General features: G+C 44.3%; 1 protein-coding gene across 12 annotated transcripts in view; it reads left to right on the forward strand.

The window, feature by feature from the left end:
- The window catches only part of RAP1GAP (RAP1 GTPase activating protein), a 339,663-nt gene that overhangs the window by 301,077 nt on the left and 11,904 nt on the right, over positions 1–26,682 (forward strand). For 10 of the 12 annotated variants that reach the window (XM_068241700.1, XM_068241701.1, XM_068241706.1 and 7 more), the window contains 8 exons: positions 2,494–2,623; positions 3,773–3,928; positions 11,891–11,962; positions 14,092–14,178; positions 15,247–15,387; positions 17,319–17,447; positions 21,066–21,143; positions 24,009–24,121. In XM_068241700.1, coding sequence (XP_068097801.1) covers positions 2,494–2,623; positions 3,773–3,928; positions 11,891–11,962; positions 14,092–14,178; positions 15,247–15,387; positions 17,319–17,447; positions 21,066–21,143; positions 24,009–24,121 — 906 coding nt within the window. The remainder of the gene's footprint in view (positions 1–2,493; positions 2,624–3,772; positions 3,929–11,890; positions 11,963–14,091; positions 14,179–15,246; positions 15,388–17,318; positions 17,448–21,065; positions 21,144–24,008; positions 24,122–26,682) is intronic. The other 2 variants (XM_068241697.1, XM_068241696.1) reach the window with 1 other exon arrangement.

The following is a 26,682-nucleotide window of genomic DNA, read 5'->3' on the forward strand; positions in this document are numbered from 1 at the left end:
GCACAATGACTTGATAAGATCAGATCTCAGCACCATGAACAAAAGAGATCAGATCTCAGCACAATGATCAAAAGAGATCAGATCTCAGCACAATGACCTGATGAGATCAGATCTCAGCACAATGACCAGATGTGATCAGATCTCAGCACTATGACCTGATGTGATCAGATCTCAGCACTATGACCAGATGTGATCAGATCTCAGCACTATGACCTGATGTGATCAGATCTCGGCACTATGACCTGATGTGATCAGATCTCGGCACTATGACCAGATGAGATCAGATCTCAGCACAATGACCAGATGAGATCAGATCTCAGCACAATGATCAGTTGAGATCAGATCTCAGCACAATGACCAGATGTGATCAGATCTCAGCACTATGACCAGATGTGATCAGATCTCAGCACTATGACCAGATGTGATCAGATCTCAGCACAATGACCAGATGAGATCAGATCTCAGCACAATGATCAGTTGAGATCAGATCTCAGCATTATGACCAGATGTGATCAGATCTCAGCACTATGACCAGATGTGATCAGATCTCAGCACAATGACCAAATGAGATCAGATCTCAGCACAATGATCAGTTGAGATCAGATCTCAGCACAATGACCAGATGTGATCAGATCTCAGCACTATGACCAGATGTGATAAGATGTCAGCACTATGACCAGATCTCAATACTATGACCAGATGAGATCAGATCTCAGCACAATGACCAGATGAGATCAGATCTCAGCACAATGACCAGATGAGATCAGATCTCAGCACAATGATCAGTTGAGATCAGATCTCAGCACAATGACCAGATGTGATCAGATCTCAGCACTATGACCAGATGTGATCAAATTTCAGCACAATGACCAGATGAGATCAGATCTCAGCACAATGATCAGTTGAGATCAGATCTCAGCATTATGACCAGATGTGATCAGATCTCAGCACTATGACCAGATGTGATCAGATCTCAGCACTATGACCAGATGTGATCAGATCTCAGCACAATGACCAGATGTGATCAGATCTCAGCACAATGACCAGATGTGATCAGATCTCAGCACTATGACCAGATGTGATCAGATCTCAGCACAATGACCAGATGTGATCAGATCTCAGCACTATGACCAGATGTGATCAGATCTCAGCACAATGACCAGATGTGATCAGATCTCAGCACAATGACCAGATGTGATCAGATCTCAGCACAATGACCAGATGAGATCAGATCTCAGCACAATGATCAGTTGAGATCAGATCTCAGCATTATGACCAGATGTGATCAGATCTCAGCACAATGACCAGATGTGATCAGATCTCAGCACAATGACCAGATGTGATCAGATCTCAGAACTATGACCAGATGTGATCAGATCTCAGCACAATGACCAAATGAGATCATATCTCAGCACAATGACCAGATGTGATCAGATCTCAGCAAAATGGCCAGATGAGAACAGATTTTAGCACAATGACCAGATGAGATCAGATCTCAGCACAATGATCAGTTGAGATCAGATCTCAGCACAATGACCAGATGTGATCAGATCTCAGCACTATGACCAGATGTGATCAGATCTCAGCACTATGACCAGATGTGATCAGATCTCAGCACTATGACCTGATGTGATCAGATCTCAGCACTATGACCAGATGAGATCAGATCTCAGCACAATGACCAGATGAGATCAGATCTCAGCACAATGACCAGATGAGATCAGATATCAGCACAATGACCAGATGAGATCAGATCTCAGCACAATGATCAGTTGAGATCAGATCTCAACACAATGACCAGATGTGATCAGATCTCAGCACTATGACCAGACGTGATCAGATCTCAGCACAATGACCAGATGAGATCAGATCTCAGCACAATGATCAGTTGAGATCAGATCTCAGCATTATGACCAGATGTGATCAGATCTCAGCACTATGACCAGATGTGATCAGATCTCAGCACTATGACCAGATGTGATCAGATCTCAGCACAATGACCAGATGTGATCAGATCTCAGCACAATGACCAGATGTGATCAGATCTCAGCACTATTACCAGATGTGATCAGATCTCAGCACAATGACCAGATGTGATCAGATCTCAGCACTATGACCAGATGTGATCAGATCTCAGCACAATGACCAGATGTGATCAGATCTCAGCACTATGACCAGATGTGATCAGATCTCAGCACAATGACCAGATGAGATCAGATCTCAGCGCAATAATCAGTTGAGATCAGATCTCAGCATTATGACCAGATGTGATCAGATCTCAGCACAATGACCAGATGTGATCAGATCTCAGCACAATGACCAGATGTGATCAGATCTCAGCACTATGACCAGATGTGATCAGATCTCCGCACAATGACCAAATGAGATCATATCTCAGCACAATAACCAGATGTGATCAGATCTCAGCAAAATGGCCAGATGAGATGATGTACTCATCAGGAACGTTGGTTATCAATGTTTTTTTTGTTTCAGCTTCCGGGGAGGGCTGGACGTAACTCACGGACAGACTGGAACAGAATCCGTCTATTGTAACTTCCGCAGCAAGGAGATCATGTTCCACATATCCACCAAACTGCCGTACACAGAGGGGGACGCCCAACAGGTAGAGGGACTTCCTGTAGCACACTTCCTGTTCTATACGTGATATTACTGGGTGCCCATCATTATGGTGGATGTGGAGGGGTTTGTCTGTTTAGCCCAGGATGGATCAGGCTGCCCAGGGGTTTTTAATGGGGTAAATTCCTTGGAAACCTGGGGCATCATGTGACCATCAGAATGAGATGTAGGGGGGCCATGACTGGAGAGTCTGTGTGTAGCAGAACTCAGGGATAATCATGTTATCAGTTTGATCAGGTGATTGTCTTGTAAAGGTGCCCATACATCAAGCAATTTTGCAGGCTCACCGACCATTCGATTTAGGTAGCCTGCAAATTAACGGAGGGTAAAAGCGGCAAGGTGGTGGATGCAGAGGCGTATCTATGGGTGGGCAAGGGGGAACATATGTCCCCGGGCGCAGCACTGTGAGGGCGCTCAGCACAGCTGCTGCACCCCCACGCATGTGAGAGGCAGCTTGCTGGCTGCCCGAAGTGACCCTGCTTCTCTCCTTCCCTCTGCAGAGGAGTGCAGAAGTGTTAGCAGCAGCAGAAAAAGTGGGGCACATCTGTCTATGCAAACAGGAGGAATGGAGGGACATCTGGCTATCTAAATGGGGAAGGGGAGCACATCTTTCTATCTATGGGGAAGGGGGCACATGTGGCTATCTAAACAGAATTTGTCCATCTGTCTCCCCCCATGACCCCGCCCACATTCATGTCCACGACCATTTTGTCTAGGTGGTGGGTGCAAAACACTTTGTCCCCAGGCGCGTAAAACCATAGCTATGCCTCTGGGTGGATGCGGCGTCGGCTCTCAGAGAGATCTGTCTGTCGATCTGCCCATACTTTGCTATGTATATGGGAACCTTAAGACTGTGATCTGCTGAGAGGCATTCAGTCTACACAGGAAACCGAATCAACAAATCACATTCTTACAAATCTGTCACCTGACCAAACTGATCACATGCCTCTCCATGACTTCTGCTATACACAAGCAACTAGTCAGGACTGTGGGCTTGCAGCATTGGTGGGTGCCTGTAGGTCCAGGGGGGTCTATGTGTCTATAAGGGGTCTTGGGTGATAATGAGGTGGCATGACCTCCCACTGCATGCCATTATCATATATAAACCTGTTTACGTTTTTTCCCCCACGTTAAGTTGCAGAGGAAGCGACACATCGGAAACGATATTGTAGCCATAGTATTCCAAGACAAGAACACGCCCTTCGTCCCGGACATGATCGCCTCCAACTTCCTGCATGCCTATATTGTGGTCCAAGTGGAAGAGCCATGCACCGAAAACACTGTGTACAAGGTACGCTGACCATTACCACCCCTGCATTATAAGGACGTTGTACCTAAAGAAATTACCGGGGTTCGGAGTTAAAGTTAGAGGCTGGGTTACAAATGTCTAGCCCTTCACTACTTATTTTTGTTCAAAGTTTCTCCGGCGACTTCCCCTCCTAATCACTTTCTACTGTTTGGGGAGAGAAACATTATCTGCTGGTGTGGCATTTAGATAGAAATACTGTATATATATAATGATAGCAAAAGTGACATGAATATGAGATCCTCAGGGGTGGGGCTGCTCACATTGTGAACCTCAGGGGTGGAGCTGCATGTACCTGATTAGCACGGTGGGAGGAGGCACCACAAAATAAACCAAAAAGTAACCCGCTGTATATTGAAACAGTCTTACCTCAGTAAGAAGGAGGTTAAGAAGTATTCAATGTATTGGACAACTAAAGACGACGTATTTCATGGGCCTTAACTACTTCTCCAAGTCAACAAATACTTTGGGCCTGATTCACAAAGCGGTGCAAAGTGTTTGCACGCGAGTGAAAAGCCCTTTATCACGCCTAAACTCAGTTTAGGCATGATAAGAAGAAACTCGCGCGAATTTTCCGCGCGCAAGGGCGCAGGCGCGCGCGCGCAGCACCCGGCGCTTCGCGCAAAGCTCCCATTAAGCCCTATGGGACTTTGCGCGTTTGCGCGAGCACGTGCGCGTTTGCGCGCGGGAGCTTCGCGCGAAGAGCAGCACAAATCGGTGATAACTCAGTGGTGCAAAGGTTATCACACCTAAAGTCTTTTAGGCGTGATAACTGAGTTATCACCGCTTTGTGAATCGAGCCCTTTGTCTCTGCAACTGCATGCATGGACTCAGAGTGCCTTAATGATGGCAAAAGTGACAGGAACATTAATATAATATCCTCGGGGGTGGAGTTGTTCACATGCTGATCCTCAGGGGCAGAGGTAAATTTACCTGCTGTTCACATTCTTAGCCCTCGGGGAGGAGCTGTTCACTTGCATTGTGCAGGGTGCAAAAGTTACTGAGTGCTCTGTCGCTGGCTTTAAAAGATCTGAAGCTAGTGAAATTATGTTCACAGATTTAAATTATTTACTGTATTTTAGATCTATTCTAGATGGACCCCGGGGGCCCAGTCCTGCTATCGGTGGTCTGTGTGTCTGTGGGGTCTCCCAGCAGATCTCCTCTCAGCCTGCGGCTCCTGGCTGGGAACTCTTGTCCTGAACTTCATCACCATCTTCCTCATCATCTAATAAGACTAGATCCGAAAATCCCATTAATTGTTGGCTGTGATGTCTCAGTCTGGGGACTGTCTGAGCATTATGGGATTATCCTGCATCCGTCACCTGCTTGGAAGCAGAATTCTGTCACTCAACAGCCCTGGCAATGCTGGGTAACCTTAAGGGGCCTTAAAGTGAACCTGTCACTACAAAAACTGCGACTGAGCTCAGGGCACTGCAGCCTGTAGTGTCTGGAAATTCCTCTGATAATCCTCAAATCAACTTTGTCTTTGAGGAGCCAACATTCTGGTGCATACCTATATTATACCTCTTTTCTATCTTGTAGCTAAACCTGTGCATTCTAGAGCTAAACACACCTCTTAGTGCTAATCCCGCCCCTTCTGCAGCAAAACTCACCTCCTCTTATAATGATCCCACCCCTTTTGGAGCTAAACTAACCTTCTGATAAGCTGATAGTGTATTATACATATTATAGATATACAGTCAGATATCACAGGACACATCACAGGGCTTGTGGAGTCCACCGCTTTTTTTTAGGTTTTTTGCTTTCTTTCTTAATTTCCATGTAATGGAAGGTTATTTTAACCAACTGTACACATAATACGTTTTTTTCTTAAAAACAAAAATTAAGTGCTGAATAAATTCATAAACCCTCAGTAATCTCCAGCTGCCTGCTTTACTCCCTTATCCTAGTCAGTGTGAAACCAGGCCACTTGATAGGCTGTCAGTCAGCTGGGAGGCGTGGCTTTCACTGAGAAAACAATCACTTTATGCCCATGTGACCAGGGGTAGGGTTGTAAGGCTCGTTCACACCTAGTGCGTTTTGCGGTATTTTTAAGAGCCGGCGATTTAAAAAAAAACGCCCTAAAATCGCTTGTGCAATGAATCCTTATGGGATAGTTCATATCAGCGCGTTTCGTCCGCTTTGTGCTCAGCAAAGCGCTGCCTGTACTATTTTTAGGGCGATTTTGCTACAATGGAAGGTATAGGAAAAGCGCAAAACGCTCACAAAATCGCTTTGTGCAGCGATTGCGTTCGCGCTTTCACATTGTATTTATTCATTTCTGGGTCAAAGCGTTTCTGACTTGTGTTAGGAAGTGAAAAAAAAATCACTCCGCAAAAGCGCTTTAAACAAAATGGAAGCGCGCAGCTAAGCATGGGGAGGAGGAAAAAAAACTCGCAAAAAAAAACGAAAATGGCGTCAGCGATTTTAGATGTGAACAAAGCCTTATTCAGATTATGCATGAGCAGGCAGGTAGAAGTCAGTGAGGATCTATGCATTGGTGCAACAGATTATTTTTTTTTATGTGAATACTACATTTTTTTAACAAAATGAATTATCTATAATTAAAGGGGCACTATAGTGAATAAATGTAAAATTTTAAATATGTGCACACAAACAAATAAGAAGTATGTTTTTTCTAGAGTAAAATGAGCCATAAATTACTTTTCTCCTATGTTGCTGTCACTAAAGGTAGCCATACACTGGTCGATTTGCCATCAGATTCGACCAACAGATAGATCCCTCTCTGATCGAATCTGATCAGAGAGGGATCGTATGGCTACCTTTACTGCAAACAGATTGTGAACCGATTTCAGCCTGAAACCGTTCACAATCTGTTGTGGTGGTGGTGCTGCTGCCGCCGCTCCCCCCGCCCACATACATTACCTGCTCCGCCGGCGCGACTCCAGTCCCCATGTCTCCGCTGTCTTCTCCGCTCTGGTCTCCAGGTCCGGCATGCTTTGCTTCTTCCTGCCCGGGCAGGAAGTTTAAACAGTAGAGCGCCCTCTACTGTTTAAACTTCCTGCCGGGCAGGAGAAACTGAAGCATGCCGGAGACCAGCGCAGACACGGTGCAGCGGTGACCGGGGGCAGTCGTGCCGGCGGAGCAGGTAATGTATTGCCGCTCGATTGCGTCGGTCGTCCGGCAATCGAACGCCGCTAGCGACGCGCTCCCTACCCGTGGGCGATCGACGGTAATTTTCCGCACGGAGCAATCGACGGGATCGGACAAAATGGATCGAAATTCGGCGTGTAGCGCGAACGATTGGCAGCAGATTCGATCCCAGTGATCGAATCTGCTGTCGAAACGGCGGCAAATCGGGCCAGTGTATGGCCAGCTTTACAGTAGGTAGTAGACATCTGACAGAACCGACAGGTTTTGGGCTAGTCCATCTCTTCATGGAGATTCTAAGGGATTTATTTATTTTCAAAAGCACTTAGTAAATGGCAGTTGCTCTGTCCAACTGCCCAAAAAACTGTGTAGCGAGCAGGGAAGCTGGCCAGCATCATGGTTTAAAACCTTTTTAGGGAATATCTGAGAATCCCCTATGAAGAGATGGACTAGTCCAAAACCTGTCGCTTCTGTCAGATTTCTACTGCCTACTGTAAGTGACAGTAACATAGCAGAAAAGTAATTTATGGCTCATTTTACTCTGGAAAAAAACGTACTTCTTATTTGTATCTGTTTGCACATATTTTAAATTTTGCAATTTTTCGCCGTAGTGCCCCTTTAATTCAAATAAGCAAAAATCTGTGCCTGGTTTAACAACCTCACTGGTGATCAGGAGGCTTCCCACTATTGGTCTCACTGTCACAGACTGGCCTACTGAATAGCAGCGATCACAGACTCCCAAGGTCCCATGTGACTCTGCAGAGGATATACTGCGGTCACACGTGTGTCACCTCTGCATCCAGACGTTAACGCTCTGTCGCCCGGCTGTGATTGGTCAGAGGGGATGTCTGAGTCTCGGGTGCTTGACGCTGATCAGTGCTGAGTGGAGTCAGTAGCTGCTCTCACCCTTGTCTGCCCCAATTACCACTGACTGCGGCTGAGCCATGGCCAACGGCGGCCATCTTCTCCCAGCACCCACCCTGACAGCGGCTCAGCTTTGCTTACTTATACTGCTTATCCTGTAAGGCCAGCGGCACAAAATAGTCGGTGTACTCTTTAAGGGACCACTCCAACGAAAAAAGAAAGCAGTTAAAATCTGACAGCACCAACAGGTTATGGATTAGTTCATCTCCTCATGGGGGATTCTCAGGGTATCCTTTGTTTTCATAAGCATTTCCTGTACGGCAGTCGCTAAGTCTAACTGCCAAAATAGTGTGCAAGTGATTAGGGGGGCTGGCTGGCATAACACTATTTTGGCAGTTAAACTGCCGTTCAGGCAATGCTTTTGAAAACAAAGAAAATCCTGAGAATCCCCCATGAGGAGTTGGACTAGTCCAAAACCTGTCGGTTCTGTCAGATTTTAACAGGTTACTTTTTGGCTGGAGTGGTCCTTTAAAGAGGAACTGTAGTGGAAATAACAATGATTTTATTTATACAATGTTCACTTATAAATGATTTAGCCAATGTTTGCCCATTGTAAGCTATTTCCTCAGCCTGATTTTTATTCTGAAATGTATCACAGGTGGGGACATCTCTAGTGCTGTCAGGTGTAGCTCTGCAGAATGTTTGTTTACTGAGAGGTCCAAAGCCAGTACAAATAATACAGGTGCCCCAAAATGCCTTAATAGCCTAGGCTAAGCATCACTGGGAGGGCAGGGCTACATACCAATATACAGCAATATACACTGTAGATACAGGAAGTGTTTCTGATCCTGAAACCACGATAATTACCATAAAAGTGTGTATCCTGAATAATTTTCGGCATTCTACTATATGCCACTACAGGGCCTCTTTACTGCATTCTACTATAGGTCACTACAGCGCCTCTTTACTGCATTCTACTATATGTCACTACAGGGCCTCTTTACTGCATTCTACTATATGTCACTACAGTGTCTCTTTACTGCATTCTACTATATGTCACTACAGGTCCTCCTTACTGCATTCTACTATATGTCACTACAGGGCCTATTTACTGCATGTTATTATATGTCACTACAGGGCCTCTTTACTGCATTCTACTATATGTCACTACAGGGCCTCTTTACTGCATGCTACTATATGTCACTACAGGGCCTCTTTACTGCATTTTACTATATGTGAAACTACAGGGCCTCTTTACTGCATTCTACTATATGTCACTACAAGGCCTCTTTACTGCATTCTACTATATGTCACTACAGGACCTCTTTACTGCATGTTATTATATGTCACTGCAGGGCATAGTTACTGCATTCTACTATATGTCACTATAGGGCCTCTTTACTACATTCTACTATATGTCACTACAGGGCCTCTTTACTGCATTCTGCTATATGTCACTACAGGGCCTCTTTACTGCATATTATTATATGTCACTGCAGGGCATAGTTACTGCATTCTACTATATGTCACTATAGGGCCTCTTTACTACATTCTACTATATGTCACTACAGGGCCTCTTTACTGCATTCTGCTATATGTCACTACAGGGCCTCTTTACTGCATATTATTATATGTCACTGCAGGGCATCGTTACTGCATTCTACTATATGTCACTATAGGGCCTCTTTACTACATTCTACTATATGTCACTACAGGGCCTCTTTACTACATTCTACTATATGTCACTACAGGGCCTATTTACTGCATTTTACTATATGTCACTAAAGGGCCTCTTTACTGCGTTCTACTATATGTCACTACAGTGCCTCTTTACTGCATGCTACTATATGTCACTACAGGACCTCTTTACTGCATTTTACTATATGTCACTACAGGGCCTCTTTACTGCATTCTACTATATGTCACTACAGGGCCTCTTTACTGCATTTTACTATATGTCACTACAGGGCCTCTTTACTGCATTCTACTATATGTCACTACAGGGCCTCTTTACTGCATTTTACTATTTGTCACTACAGGGCCTCTTTACTGCATTCTACTATATGTCACTACAGGGCCTCTTTACTGCATTCTACTATATGCCACTACAGGGCCTCTTTACTGCATATTATTATATGTCACTGCAGGGCATCGTTACTGCATTCTACTATATGTCACTATAGGGCCTCTTTACTACATTCTACTATATGTCACTACAGGGCCTCTTTACTACATTCTACTATATGTCACTACAGGGCCTCTTTACTGCATTCTACTATATGTCACTACAGGGCCTCTTTACTGCATTCTACTTTATGTCACTACAGGGCCTGTTTACTGCATTCTGCTTTATGTCACTACAGGGCCTCTTTACTGCATTCTACTATATGTCACTACAGGGCCTCTTTACTGCATTCTACTTTATGTCACTACAGGGCCTGTTTACTGCATTCTGCTTTATGTCACTACAGGGCCTCTTTACTGCATTCTACTATATGTCACTACAGGGCCTATTTACTGCATTTTACTATATGTCACTACAGGGCCTCTTTACTGCATTCTACTATATGTCACTAAAGGGCCTCTTTACTGCGTTCTACTATATGTCACTACAGTGCCTCTTTACTGCATGCTACTATATGTCACTACAGGACCTCTTTACTGCATTTTACTATATGTCACTACAGGGCCTCTTTACTGCATTCTACTATATGTCACTACAGGGCCTCTTTACTGCATTTTACTATATGTCACTACAGGGCCTCTTTACTGTATTCTACTATATGTCACTACAGGGCCTCTTTATTTTACTGCATGCTACTATATGTCACTACAGGGCCTCTTTACTGCATTTTACTATATGTCACTACAGGGCCTCTTTACTGCATTTTACTATATGTCACTACAGGGCCTCTTTACTGCATTCTACTATATGTCACTACAGGGCCTCTTTACTGCATTTTACTATTTGTCACGACAGGGCCTCTTTACTGCATTCTACTATATGTCACTACAGGGCCTCTTTACTGCATTCTACTATATGCCACTACAGGGCCTCTTTACTGCATTCTACTATATGTCACTACAGGGCCTCTTTACTGTATTCTACTATATGCTACTACAGTGTCTCTTTACTGCATTCTACTATATGTCCCTACAGAGCCTCTTTACTGCATTCTACTATATGTCACTACAGGGCCTCTTTACTGCATTCTACTATATGTCACTACAGGGCCTCTTAACTGCATTCTACTATATGCCACTACAGGGCCTCTTTACTGCATACTACTATATGTCACTCACTACAGGGCCTTTTTACTGCATTCTACTATATGTCACTACAGGGCCTCTTTACTGTATTGTACTATATGTCACTACAGGGCCTCTTTACGGCATTCTACTATATGTTAGGGGAAGAGTGAGAGATTAGGAGAAGGAGTGAGATTGCAGCTGCTCTGTGTGTTGCAGGGCTCATATTATCCACTTCCTGGACACAATAGTAATAATGTTAGAATATATTTTCCATAGGCTTGGCTATGACATACTGAAGTCTATCAAAAGGAAAGAGAGAGTAGGTTGGCTCTAGATTATACTTGGCAGCCAATGGGGGGTTTTAGGTGACTCACTGTGCCTCCGAACAACTGTACAATTCCAATAATAGCAGCAGAAGAAGAGAATATGGGCACCAGATGAGTAGCAGATCACCTCTTTCTTGCATCTCCCATACAAACAGACACATGCAAAAAACAGCGGCTTGACAGCCGTTCCACAAGCCTTGTGTTCTCTGAAGAAGCAAGGAAGGCTCGCGGAACGGCTGTCAGGCCGCTGTGTTTTGCATGTGTCTGTTTGTATTGGAGATGCAATAAAGTGGTGATCTGCTACTCATCTGGTGCCTGGATTCTCTTCTGCTGCACATACTGAAGTCTCATTGGTTGCCATGTGTGTTAATGAATGATTCCATTGGTGTTTCAGGTCTCGGTTACGGCCCGGGACGACGTGCCTTTCTTTGGCCCTCCCCTCCCTGATCCGGCCCTCTTCCGCAAGGTAAGGATATGGTTGATGGTGGCGGCTGCCCCTTTAAGAGACATTCTAAGAGTGAGATAACTAAATATGAAGGCAGCCTGGGCTGAACTGTGTCTAAAAGTGATGTAATCTTGGCTGTCATGTTGATCCTCTGCCTATGGGATTTTAAGTTGGTTACCCGGATCAAACATTGATGTGGAAACTCAAAATGCCTGAGATCCTTGCTTATGCAACCATGAGGGTAGAGCCAGAGGATCAGCATGACAATCAGGAGACTCGGAGCATTAGCATGACAATCAGGTAACTCAGAGGATGAGCATGACAGTCAGGTGACTCAGGATCAGCGTGACAGTCAGGTGACTCAAAAGATCAGCATGACAATCAGTTGACTCAGGGGATTATCATGACAATCAGGGGATCAGCATGGTAATTAGGTAACTCAGAGGATCTGCATGAAGATCAGGTAACTCAGATGATTAGCATAACAATCAGGAGACTTAAAGAGACACTGAAGCGGAAAAAAAAAATATGATATAGTGAATTGGTTGTGTACTATGAATAATTACTAGAAGATTAGCAGCAAAGAAAATATTCTCATACTTTTATTTTCAGGTATATAGTGTTTTTTCTAACATTGCATCATTCTATAATATGTGCAGATTACACAACACTCAGCATTCAAAATGAGTCTTTCAGAGCAGTCTGTGAAGTAATGACCTCTCCTCTGGCAGAGAAAAAGTAAACAGTTCACTTACAGTTGAGAATATAAAAGTCAGATAACAGCCCTCTCCAGGACTAAAGGTAGCCATACACTGGTCGATTTGCCATTAGATCGACCAGCTGACAGATCCCTATCTGATCGAATCTGATCAGAGAGGGATCGTATGGCTGCCTTTACTGCAAACAGATTGTGAATCGATTTCAGCCTGAAACCGATTCACCATCTGCTGAGCTGCTCCTGCCGCCTGTCCCCCCCCTGTATACACGCCCTCTATTTGAACTTCCTGGTCACGGAGTGACACAGGAAGCCCCGGAATGGAGCAGGAACAGAGCCGTGCAGCGCGGAGAAGATGCCCGGGAGCCAGCTTCAGGTAATGTATACCTGATCGGACCGGCCGCCGCTAGCGACGCGCTCCCTACCCGCGGCCGATCAAGAGTGATTTCCCGCACGGTGCAATCGACGGACCGATCCGATTTCGGGAGGAAATCGGATCGGCGGGTGCGTTTACCGCGAATGATTGGCAGCAGATTCGATCCCAGGATCGAATCTGCTGTCGAAACGGCCGCGAATCGGGCCAGTGTATGGCCACCTTAAGGCTTAGTCGGAGAGTTAATGGCTTGTTTGCATAGAGATAACAACTGGAGTTTCTTAACTCTTCCTGTACTGGAAACAATTAGACTGATGTATCTGATCTTAATGTTTTTCTTAGCTGTACTACACATACAAATCATAATATCATCATTTTTTTTTTCGCTTTAGTGTCTCTTTAAGGTGCGTACACACGTCTGATTTTAACTGACCGGTCGTTTGGACGTCAAATCGGGCGTGTGTACAAACGGTCATTCAGCTGATAACACTGGTTTTGACGGATCCGCTTGGCGGATCGGTCAAATCCATTCTTATCAGCTGAACGATCGTTTGTACACACGCCCGATTTGACGTCCAAACGACCGGTCAGTTAAAATCAGACGTGTGTACGCACCTTTAGAGGATCAGTATGACAATCACGTGATTAAGAAGATCAGCATGACAATCAGATGACTCAGAGGATAAGCATGACAGTGACTTATCAAAATCATATTTGGATTTATTGGCCAAGTAAGCCAAGTAAGTTCATATATAGAAAAACACTGGTACATTTGTGTCATCTGTGTTATTCTGCCAGTTCCAGTACTAGATCATAGTTGTCATGGCAGATGTACTGTGTGTGCGTGCGTGCGTATGTATGTATGTATGTATGTATGTATGTATGTGTATATATATATATATATATATATATATATATATATATATATATACACGCATACATACATATCTGTGGTGTTCTGCCCTGTATTCCTGCTGTTCCAGCATTACTGTTAGCGCTGGAGTGATCGTTATGTAAGAGTATCGGCAGTGTTACACGGCTCTTTATCTTCTCCATATTCAGGGTCCAGAGTTCCAGGAATTTCTTCTCACTAAACTGATCAATGCTGAATATGCCTGCTACAAGGCCGAGAAGTTCGCCAAGCTCGAGGTAACACCCAGAGTGGTTCTACAACATATGTACAATGTACATACTACAGACACATACACACACCTACAAACATAGACAAACACACACACACAAGCACACTTACACACACGCACAAACATGGACAAATACACGCTTATTTACACACACACACTCATATGCAGAAGCATGGACACAGAGTGGGAGGAGAGTTGGTTGAGATAAACAGCAAAGGTCAGTGGGGATTGGCAAAGAGAAGCAGGATGAGAGGTGGATGAGACAGGCAGCTGAGGTCAGTAGGGAGTGGCAGAGAGGGGCAGCATCAGAGGAGCGGGAGGAGCAGTGGATGAGATGGGCAGCTGAGGTCAGTAGGGAGTGGCAGAGAGGGGCAGCATCAGAGGAGCGGGAGGAGAGGTGGATGAGACGGGCAGCAGAGGTCAGTAGGGATTGGCAGAGAGGGGCAGCATCAGAGGAGCGGGAGGAGAGGTGGAGGAGATGGCAGCAGAGGTCAGTAGGGATTGGCAGAGAGGGGCAGCATCAGAGGAGCGGGAGGAGAGGTGGATGAGACAGGCAGCAGAGGTCAGAAGGGATTGGCAGATAAAGGCTGCATCAGAGGAGCGGGAGGAGAGGTAGATGAGACGGGCAGCAGAGGTCAGTAGGGATTGGCAGAGAGGAGCAGGAGGAGAGGTAGATGAGACGGCAGCAGACGTCAGTAGGGATTGGCAGAGAGGAGGGGGAGGAGAGGTGGATGAGACAGGCTGCAGAGGTCAGTAGGGATTGGCAGAGAGGGGCAGCATCAGAGGAGTGGGAGGAGAGGTGGATGAGATGGCAGCAGAGGTCAGAAGAGACTGGCGAGGTGCCAGTCTGGTTTTCAGTAGTGTTACAGTAGTCAAGACGGGAAATGATTAGAGCACGTACATAGCACTTTAGTAGCCTCCTCTGTAAGAAAGAAATGTTTTTGAGATGTAAGTAGCAGGAGGTTGTTAATATGTTGTTTGAATGAGAGTCCAGAGTTACCCTCAGACAGCGAGCTTTATTAGTTGATATTATTGGGGTATCTCGGTGATGCGGTTCTCCCCTCCCCCCATGCAGGAGCGCACGCGGGCAGCGTTGCTGGAGACCCTGTATGAGGAGCTCCATCTAAACAGTCAGTCCATGATGGGGCTCTGCGGGGACGATGACAAGATGGAGAACGGCGGAGGTGGAGGAGGCGGCTTCTTCGAGTCTTTTAAGGTGAGATACGGGAGTCTCGTCTGCGTAGTCTTCCATTCTTTCATTGGTTGATAAACAATCCCACAACTGGCTGTCCTTATAAGAGATTCTCTTTCCTGGCAGCTAACAGAAAATCTAACAGGAAATAAGCGGCAGATTGTTTATATGGGCCACAGACTTGGACTTTTCCTTAACATGTTAACATTTTAGGATATACCTCGTACGTCCACGTCAATGCTGCTAGAGGTTCCTGGATGTACAAGGTAGAAGGTGAAGTTGTCCCGCAAATATCCGCGGTGCTCTGGTTGGGGCATCTGAACTTTTGTTCACACAGCCAATCAGATTGTCTGTGCTGTGAATGATTTTTGCCATTGCCAATAGCAGCAATCGTTCATGAAAAGTTGAAAAAAAAAGTTGAGTAGTTTCTTTAAAAAAAGTTTATTAAAGTGACAGTGAAGACAAAAAAATAAATTGTTTCCTCCCCTGTAGCGAAGTGTTAACCCTACCTAACTAATTAATCCCTTATGTCACCTATAATTGGTGTTTAGATTCGTGGACACCTGTAATGGCTGCTGCCCGTAGCGATCAGATGCGATCACTAGGACAACAGTTCGGGGATCCAATGTCAGACTCAGCACCATATAAATGCATAATAATAATACATGATATTTAATCTGTACATCTGTAATCTCTTTCCCGCCTGTCCTGTCTTGGTAGACCAGATGAGTAGATAGTAGATCACATGACAGATAGGTAATAATCACACAAAGCAGTTGGTAAGGAGTGGTTGAGTTTGAATGAGTTTGAATCTGAACAAATTCAGCAGATCAATCATTATCATTGTCTGATTGCAATCTTTGCTGACAGAGTCTGATAAAAAATGCCTGCAGACATTTAAGTGGTAGAGCATTTTATTGGTAGAGCAGGGAACAGGGATTGACTCAGATTTAGCCTTCACATGCCTCAGTTACTGTTCCCAGAACTGCTGCTCATCTATGTGGTGGAAAGATGCTGCCACCTTCTGGCTAAACAATAATACTGCATCCTTTACATGTAGGTATTTATGTTGCCTTTTTTTTTATTGTTTAAGGAATAATGATCGTAATTATAAAACGATTACTATCTTGCTTACACATTTTCCACAACACTTAACAGTGTATATTATTATTGTGTATTTATATAGTGCTGGCATCTTCTGCAGCACTGTACAGAGTACATAGTCATGTCACTGACTGTCCTCAGCGGAGCTCACAATCTAATCCTACCATAGTCATAGTCTAATGTCCTACCATATTATTATTATTATTATGTATTTATATAGCACTGACATCTTCTGCAGCACTGTACAGAGTACATAGTCATGGCACTGACTGTCCTCAGAGGAGCTCACAATCTAATCCTACCATAGTCATAGTCTAATGTCCTACCGTATTATTATTATTATGTATTTATATAGCACTGACCTCTTCTGCGGCACTTTACAGAGTACATAGTCATGTCACTGACTGTCCTCAGAGGAGCTCACAGTCTAATCCTACCATAATCACTCATTGTCTTATCTGCATGCTTTTGGGATGTGGGAGGACGCCCATATAAACATGGGTAGAACATACAAACACCATGCAAATAGTGACCTGGCCCAGATTTAAACCGGGCACCCAGCGCTGCATGGTGCGAGTTCAATCTATTATGCCGCTGTGCTGCCCGTAGATGTGTGTCCCTCAGATGTACGATGTGTGTCCTTCAGAGAGGCTCACAATCTATAGGCATAGCCTAACACCCCTGCGATAGTAGGAGGTCAGTGATCTTGGTTGGCTGTATGTTTTTGGAGTGTAGGAGGAAACTAGGAATCTGACATTTCTGTCCTGTACAGCAGGTATTTTCTGGGGGAGGGGTGATCTATATAAATGTGGCCGTGCTTTCCTCTGATTGGCTGATCTCTGTCTCCGCAGCGTGTCATCAGGAGTCGCAGCCAATCCATGGACGCCATGGGGCTGAGTAACAAGAAGCAGCACACGGTCTCCACCAGTCACAGCGGCAGCTTCGGACACAACCCGGAAATGCCGAAGCCTCCGGGAATTGTAAGTACTAGATCAGCCTGAATTGTAGGGGTGGGGCTGCGCAGGCTAGGGGAGGGGCCAGTGGTGGGGGTGGAGGATGAGAGATAGCTATATTAGCGATTGTAACCTCCCACTGCGTGCGCTGACTCCACAGAGGCACATTACACCTGCACATCATTAAAGAGGAACTGTAGTGACAATAACGTAAAGAATAACATTGCTTAGGTTTTACAATATTCATTTAATAATCAATGATTTAGGAGGAACGTTAACCAAGGACTGAGCTTCATCCCAATCAGTAGCCGATACCCCCTTTTCCAGGAGAAATCGTTTCCTTTTTTCGAATAGATCATCAGGAGAATCTGTATGGCTGATATTGTGCTGAAACCCCTCCCACAGTGTGATGTCATTTCCATATTCCTGACAGTTTGCTGTATGTGAACCTCACTGCATTGTGGGAAATAACAGCTTTTTCCAACTACCAAGCAAGCACTCCCTCTGTGCAAGGAACTCTGAGTAACGAACATTCCGTGCAGATGACCTGGCAGCGCTAAAGATGTCACCACTTGTGATACATCTCATGAATGTAAATCAGGGAGAGGAATGATTTTACAATGGGCAAACACTGACTAAATAATCTATAAATTAATATTGTAAAAAATAAGCAATTGTATTCATTATGTGATTTTCACTACAGTTCCTTTTTAGCCAGTGTTTGGCCATTGTAAAATCTTTCCTGTCTCTGATTGACATTCTATAATTTATCACAGGTGCTGTCAGGTGCAGCTCTGCAGAATGTTTGGTTACTAAGGCTAGGCTCACATTTGCTAAGTATCGCAGGCATTTTCCGCAACAGGAAAATGCACATATTGATCCCCAGTGTACAATCGCAGTGCACCGGTAGCAATGTGTGGTTTTCCGCAGTTGGGGGAAAAAAAGCTGATGCTGATGCTTTTTATCGCACTACACATGAGATTCCCTATTGCCAACAGTCAGCTGACTGCTGGCCAAGAATACACATTCAGCCGCTGCCGTTTTTCAACCTCAAGTGTGACCCTACCCTCAGTTCTAAAGCCAGTGAAAATAATACCTGTTCTCCCAGAATGCTTTGGGAGGAGAGTGCCACATAGCTAAACAGCCTAGGCTGTGACATTACTAGGAGGGCGGGGCTACATACCAATAAAACAGCAATATGTAGATATAGGAAACCAGGGATATTACTGTAACGTGGGTATCCTGAATAATTTATTGCATTCTGCTATTTGTCACTACAGGGCCTCTTTACTAGGATTAACTATATTACCTGCCGAGTACATACCATTGTAGCATGGTGATACATTGTGGGTAGAAGGGAGGGGCTAATGGAATTGTCACTCCTATTTCACCTTTTCCCAGAGGAACCAGTCCCTGCAATGCAGGGGGTCTCTCACCAATCTCTCTCTGGTCAGTCCTTACACTAACCCTGTACCATGCATAACACAGCATCTATATTGTGCTATATCTGTATTAGAAGTAGAGTTGGGCGAACTGTTAGTTGAACTGCAGCCGAATTGTTTGGCTGCCCAACCTGTCATGTCGCTGTGGCTCTTACTACTTCCGGGTCGCAATGACCCGGAGTAGTACGTCTGCGCTCTAGTAAGAGCCACAGCGACATGACAGGTTGGGCAGCCGAACAGCTCGGCTGCAGTTCAACTAACAGTTCGCCCAACTCTAATTAGAAGCAGGGACCAGGCTTACCTAGAGGAAGGGAACAAAATGAGAAGCATTGGAAAGGTTTTGAAGGGCATTTTTCATGCACGGACCAGTGCACTCTGTAATTGATTAGTAATACTGCAGGCAGAGTAACAGCTTGTACTGTGTATAAATAATATGGGTGATGCCTGTATCTTAATGAGAGTTAAACAAACAATAATAATAAGTATATTGTATTAGAGACATACTGAGTTAGCAGTGACCAGGGTTTAGAGAAACTGTGGAGGATATGACCTCAGTATAGGTACACAGAGGAGGAAGAGACCTCAGTATAGGTACACAGAGGAGGAAGTGACCTCAGTATAGGTACACAGAGGAGGAAGTGACCTCAGTATAGGTACATAGAGGAGGAAGTGACCTCAGTATAGGTACACAGAGGAGGAAGTGACCTCAGTATAGGTTCATGGAGGAGTAAATGACATCGAGAAAGTGACCTCAGTATAGGTACACAGAGGAGGAAGTGACCTCAGTATAGGTACACAGAGGAGGAAGTGACCTCAGTATAGGTACACAGAGGAGGAAGTGGCCTCAGTATAGGTACACAGAGGAGGAAGTGACCTCAGTATAGGTACATAGAGGAGGAAGTGACCTCAGTATAGGTACACAGAGGAGGAAGTGACCTCAGTATAGGTTCATGGAGGAGTAAATGACATCGAGAAAGTGACCTTAGTATAGGTACACAGAGGAGGAAGTGACCTCAGTATAGGTACATAGAGGAGGAAGTGACCTCAGTATAGGCACACAGAGGAGAAAGTGTCCTCACTATAGGCACACGGCAGAGGAAGTGACCTCAATATAGGTACACAGAGGAAAAAGTTAACTCAGTATAGGTACATGGAGGAGAACGTGATCTCAGTATAGGTCTTCATGGAGGAGTAAATGACATAGAGAAAGTGACCTCAGTATAGGTACACAGAGGAGGAAGTGACCTCAGTATAGGTTCATGAAGGAGTAAATTACCTCAATATAGGCACACAGTGGAGAAAGTTACCTCAGTGTAGGCACACATAGGAGGAGGTGACCTGAGTGTATGTACACAAAGCAGGAAGTGACGTTAGTAAGTATAGGTATACATACAAGGAAGTGACCTCAGTATAGGCACATGGAGGAGGAAGTGACTTCAGTATAGGTACACAGAGGAAAAAGTCACCTCAGTATAGGCATACCGAGGAGAAAGTGACTTCAGCAAAAGTACATGGATGAGGAAGTGGCCTCAGTATAGATAAACAGAGGCGGAAGTGAGCTCAGTATAGATACACAGAAGTGACCTCAGTATAGGCACATGAAGGAGAAAGTGACCTCAGTATAGATACACAGAGGAGGAAGTGACCTCAGTATAGATATACAGAGGAGGAAGTGACCTCAGTATAGGCACACAGTGGAGAAAGTGACCTCAGTATAAGCACATGGATGAGAAAGTGACCTCAGTATAAGCACATGGATGAGGAAGTGACCTCAGTATAGGCACACAGTGGAGAAAGTGACCTCAGTATAGATATACAGAGGAGGAAGTGACCTCAGTATAAGCACATGGAGGAGGAAGTGACCTCAGTATATAGGCACATGGAGGAGGAAGTGACATCAGTACAGGAAATGGTCCAGAATGAATTTGCCATCACAGCCATAAATTTTTTTACCATACGATTTCTTGTTTGGTTATTAACCATTTCTAACGACAAACAGTCCATTCTGTGCATGACCTGGTTTTCTTTCTCTTTTTTTTCTCCCCGCCCTTCTATGTGTGATTCCTTTTTTGTTCCATCTTCTGCTTGTGTGTCCATTAATAACAAACGTTTCTACCTCTCACGCCATTAACCATTTCACCTCCGCCTCTCCCGCCTCATCTCCTGTGTGTGTCTGTCTGCTGCGCTTCCCCCTGATCGTTAGTCGTTGCTTGTGCCAGGGAAAGCGGCCAGTCGGCATGGACGGCGTGGAAGTGCCATAGGCATAGGAACCATAGAAGAGGTGGATGTTTCCCTCCTGCTTTGCATGATACGGTCTCGGGACCAGGAAAGGGTTGTATGGGGAAATCACTGTTGCTCTGATTCTGTGGACTACATTTACCAGCTGCTGTACAGTGGGCGGTGTGTGTACAGTAATGCCCCTTCCGGATGAGGGGTCGCACGTGGCTCCTAGTGGTGGGTGTCCATCTACCAACTTCCTGTCTGCCCAGGAAATACTTCCCATACAGATGGTGGCCATTAGATATTCCATTTTCATATCTATTCACCGGCCACTGATTACGGTTATATTGCCTGGAAGGAATGTTGGTTTTCTGACAACAGCTGTATTAAAAAATTGTGAGAACAAATTTAAAATGTTGGTGTACTTATATGTAAATGTGCTAGCAGAGATCAGCACATGCTGCAGCTAGTTTACTACCAGTACAGGCACAGTGTAACAGTTTATACTGTACATACTGGAGGCAGTGCAGATCAGCACACACTGCAGCTAGTTTACTATCAGTATAGGTACAGAGTAACAGTTTGTACTGTACATACTGGAGGTAGCAGAGATCAGCACACACTGCAGCTAGTTTACTATCAGTGCAGGCACAGAGTAAAAGCTTATACTGTACATACTGGGGGTAGCAGAGATCAGCACACACTGCAGCTAGTTTACTATCAGCATAGGTACAGAGTAAGGGCTTGCTCACACTACAAATTGCAATCACAAATGCTGTTTTTGTGAGCAATTTTTTTTACAATGATTAGCGTAATTTTTTGTGCAAATTGTGTTTTTTGGAAGTGTTTTTGTTTTGCAATTTGTGATTTTCTGTGTGCAAACAAACAGGAAGTGCAGTCTGTCCTGGAACTGAATGTCCTATAAACTACTTTTGCTTGAAAATCGCCATTCTAAGCGCTTTTTAAAGCGATTTGAGATTTGACTATACCTTGCATTGAAGCACAAACGATCAGAACATGGTGCAGGAGCCGCGTTTGCGATTAGAAAGAAAGCTCATGTGAGAACACTCACATTAGATTTCATTACACAAACGCTTTATAACGCTTTTAAAAACCTTAACGCTTTTAAAAAAGCTCAAAACGCTGATAGTGTGAACCAGGCCTAACAGCTTATATTCTGTACAGCGCTGAAGAAGTCGGTGCTATACAAATACTAAATAATAATAATAATACTGTACATACTGGAAGTAGGAGAGTTTAGTAAACACTGCAGCTAATTTACTATCAGTATTTACATTGTAATAAAGCACACTTACCGGTAATTATGGGCGCATTAACACTTTAAAGTAAATCTTGGATGCAGTCTTCTTTTCTGCTGAGGTGCAAATGCACGGCAGTTACCCTAAATATTTGAATATTTTGTTTGCTGTGCATTCATGTAATTTCTGCAGCTGCACTACAAATCCCAGCTATAAAAGGTTATAAACTCTCAGGCCTTGTTCACATTATAGGCGTTTTTGTTAAGTTTTAAGCGTAGACGATTTTCAAAATCGCCTTGAAAGCGCTTGTGCAATGATTCTCTATGAGAGAGTTCATATCAGAGCGGTTCGTTTGCAATCCGCTTTGAAAAGCGGTGCTTGGGCCATTTTTCAGGCGATTTGCCTCAATGGAAGGTATAGGAAAAACGCGAAACGCTCACAAAATCGCTTTGGCAAGCGATTGCGTGAGCGTTTTGTTTTTTTTTAAATACATTGTATTTATTGTTTCTGGATTTTTTTCCGGAACAAAAGACAGAAGCGCTCTGCAAAAGCGTTTACAAAAACTCCCACAAAAACAGCAGCAGCAGCGCTCTCATGTTTAGTAGACTGAGCTAAGTGGTGAAACGAGTGGATGAAAATGTACTGAAATGACAGCATGGTGATCCAGTGGTCAGTACTCTCGCCTTGCAGTGCTGGGTCCCTGGTTCAATCCCAGCCAGGGCACTACGTGCATGGAGTTTGTATGTTCCCCAAGTGTCTGTGTGGGTTTCCTCAGGGCACTCCCGTTTCCTCCTACATCCCAAAAACATACAGATAAGTTAAAGGGACCCTGTGCTGTTCTTAACCACTTAGGCCCCATTCACACTAGAGCGTTTTGCAGCAATTACGGCAAAACGCTCAAACGCTAGCGCTTTTTTAAAAGCGCTAGCGTAATGAAACCCTATGGGCCCGTTCTTACTTGGGCGATTTGCGCTAATCGCCGCAAATCGCCCAAAACAGGCAAAACGCGAAACGCAAGCATGTCGCCTGCACCATTTTTAGGCGATTTCCCGCCGATCGCGTTTCAGTGCTATAGAGGCGCTAAACGCGATCACGGCAAAATCGCTGCAGTGTTCATTGATTTTTCCGCGTGAAATCGCAGAAAAATCACTCCTGCAAAACGCAGGAAAAATCTCTGGCGTTTTGCGTTTCTAGGTGTGAATGGGGCCTAAAGGACCATGGGCTTAAAGCACCCTAGTGACCAGGCCATTTTTTACTAATTAGGCCACTGCAGCTTTAAGGGCTCGCTGCAGGGCCGTACAACTCAGCACACAAGTGACTCCCCCCCCCCTTTTCTGCCCACCAACAGAGCTTTCTGTTGGTGGGCTCTGATCGCTCCCAGAATTGTTTGTTGTTGTTGTTTTTTTAATATTTATTGTATTTAAAAAAAACAAAAAACCTACTGTATTTTATTATTTTTCTAATAATAATAAAAAATTGGCCCTAGACAACAAAACATGCACTACACGGTACATACATAGACATAAGACTAATGTAGAGATTAGATTGTGAGCTCCTCTGAGGGACAGTCAGTGACAAGACAACATATACTCCGTACAGCGCTCTGGAAGATGTCAGCGCTACATAAATACTAAATAATAAAATGATGTCATTTGATCTGTTTCCAGTCGCTGATTGTGCCGGGGAAAAGCCCGACCAGGAAGAAGTCCGGCGGGCCATTCAGCTCCCGGCGTAGCAGCGCCATTGGGATAGAGAACATTCAGGAGGTCCAGGAGAAGAGGTAAGACCCGGGTATCTGCATTACATTCCATGCGTATGTCCTTCCAATTAGATATCGATTGAAAATGAATCAGAATAATGATCAGAGATCTGATTGGAACTTGAAAAAAATCTCATACGTGTATACGCTTTCATCTATTTTCGATTTATGTCAGATGTGAATATCAATCTGATCACTCACTGGAATAGACTGTAAATTGAAAATTGCATTGGGTGTACGAAGCAAGAGGCCCTGTAGCGACATATTTTATGGTAATTTTCCAGGTTTCAGCATCCAAAACATTTCCTATAGCTGTGTACTGCTGTATAATGATATTTAGCTCCTCCCTCCCAGTGATGTCACAGGCTGTTAAGCTATGTGGAATTCTACACATAGCACCCTCCCCCCCCCCCCTTCTTACGAGCATTCTGGGAGATCAGGCATTGTTTTCCCTGGCTTCTGAATTCTCAAAAACAAACATTCTGCAGAGCTGCACCTGACACGACTAATGCTGGGAATACACAATGATTTTTTTTCAGCAGATTTCCATTCACTTCTATGAAAAAAAATTGTTCAGAAAAACTATCAAAATCAGATCCGACCGGTCGAAAATTATCTATTGAGCCATCTACCTGCCAGAAAAACTCATAGGGCCCGTTTCCACTGTCGCGAATTCGCAAGCGTTTGCCGCATGCGAATTCGCATAGCCAATACAAGTGGATGGGACTGTTTCCACTTGTCAGGATTCCTTTGCGTTTCTCTGTGCAGAAAAAATCTGCACGGCAGACCCATCAGAATTCGCATACCACATACCGCTATGCGATTCGCATACAATGTATTTAATAGGGAATTCGCATGCGGCTTTGGTATGCGAATTTTCATGCGAATTCACATACGATTTCGCATGGACTCAATGGAAAAGCACACAGGCACTGCCATGGTTAAATTCGCATACATCATCATCCATGCGAAATCGTATGCGAATTTGCATGAAAATTCGCATATAAACGCATGCGAAATCTGCATCCGCATGCGAATTTTTACCGCGGCAATTCCCACCGCACAAGTGGAAACGGGCCCATAGTGTATTCCCAGCATAAGGATGTCACACATGTGATAAATGTCAGAATGTAAATCAGGGAAAGGAGAGATTTTACAATAAGTAAACACTGACTAAGGGCTCGTTTCCACTGTAGCGGTGCGGAATCGTCTGGATTCCACCGCAGAAGAAATCGCATGCGGCTGCGTTTCCGCTTGCGGATTTACCCGCGATTTCGCATGGCAAGGAGCCAGGCGAATTTAACCATGTCACTGCCTGTGTAAAGCTCCATTGCTTTACATGCGAAATCGCATGCGAAATCGTGGGGAAATCCGCATGACAAAGCCGCATGCGATTTCCCTATTGAATGCATTAGCGGCGATTCGCCCACATTCTTGCCGCACGCGAAATCTGACGACCTTGTCGTGCAGATTTTTCCCGCACGACGAAACACACCCGCACGACGCACAAGTGGAAACCATCCCATCCACTTGTATTGCCTATGCGAATCCGCATGCAGTGCCTGCATGCGGATTCGCTATAGTGGAAACGAGCCCTAAATCATCTGAGGCCTGGGGCACACCAGAGGAGTTTTTCTGAGCGTTTTGAGTTTTTAAATCTGCTGCTAATGTTATCCTATGTGTCTGCACACTGGAGCAATGAGGTTTTGTAAAAAAAAAAAACCCCATAGCATTACATTGGGAAGAGCTTTTAGAGGTTGCTCCAGTGTGCACAGACACATAGGATAACATTAGCAGCAGATTTAAAAACTCAAAACGCTCAGAAAAACTCCTCTGGTGTGCACCAGGCCTTAATGAATATTGTAAAAAGTTATTCATTATGTCTTATTACCAAGTGTATTGGTAGCAAAAGTTGACGACTCACTCATTATCTATAGCGATTATGTAGATCACAATTTCGGTTCATCGGGTCTTCAAAAACTGATCAAAAGTATCTTACGGTGGCCACTAACGATACAATTTGCTGAATGATCGTTTGCAAACGATTATTCACATGAACAATCGGAAGTGATCGTTTGGGAGCACTAATGGTCGAAAATCTCAAACCAATCCGATCAAATTAATGAAATTGATCCAATTTTCTGATGGATTCCTTCAATTTGATTGGATTGGTTAGGAGATTTTTGTCCGATAGTGGTACCAAACGATCATTTCCAATCGTTCATACAAAGAATCCTTCGTAAACGATCGTTAGTGGCCACCTTTTGTGTTCTTATACAGCCAATCAGATTCCTTCTTTCAGCAGGATAGTAACACCAAATATCTAATGCTGGGTTTACACCATACAATTTTCTGTTAGATTCTTCTGTTAGATTTTCTGTTAGAATGCATAATTAGATTATTTTCTGTAGAGAATGGTCATTATATCTGGCGGATTGTCTTCTGTTTGCGGAGTAGAAAAATGCCTAATTGCTCGGCCGATAGATCGTAAGATAGATACATTTCCAACATGTTGAACTTTATCTATCTGGCAGGTAAATCTAACAGAAAATTGTATGGTGTAAACCCAGCATAAAGTTTGT

The sequence above is a fragment of the Hyperolius riggenbachi genome, chromosome 6 (assembly GCF_040937935.1).
Source record: "Hyperolius riggenbachi isolate aHypRig1 chromosome 6, aHypRig1.pri, whole genome shotgun sequence".
NCBI lineage: Eukaryota > Metazoa > Chordata > Amphibia > Anura > Hyperoliidae > Hyperolius > Hyperolius riggenbachi.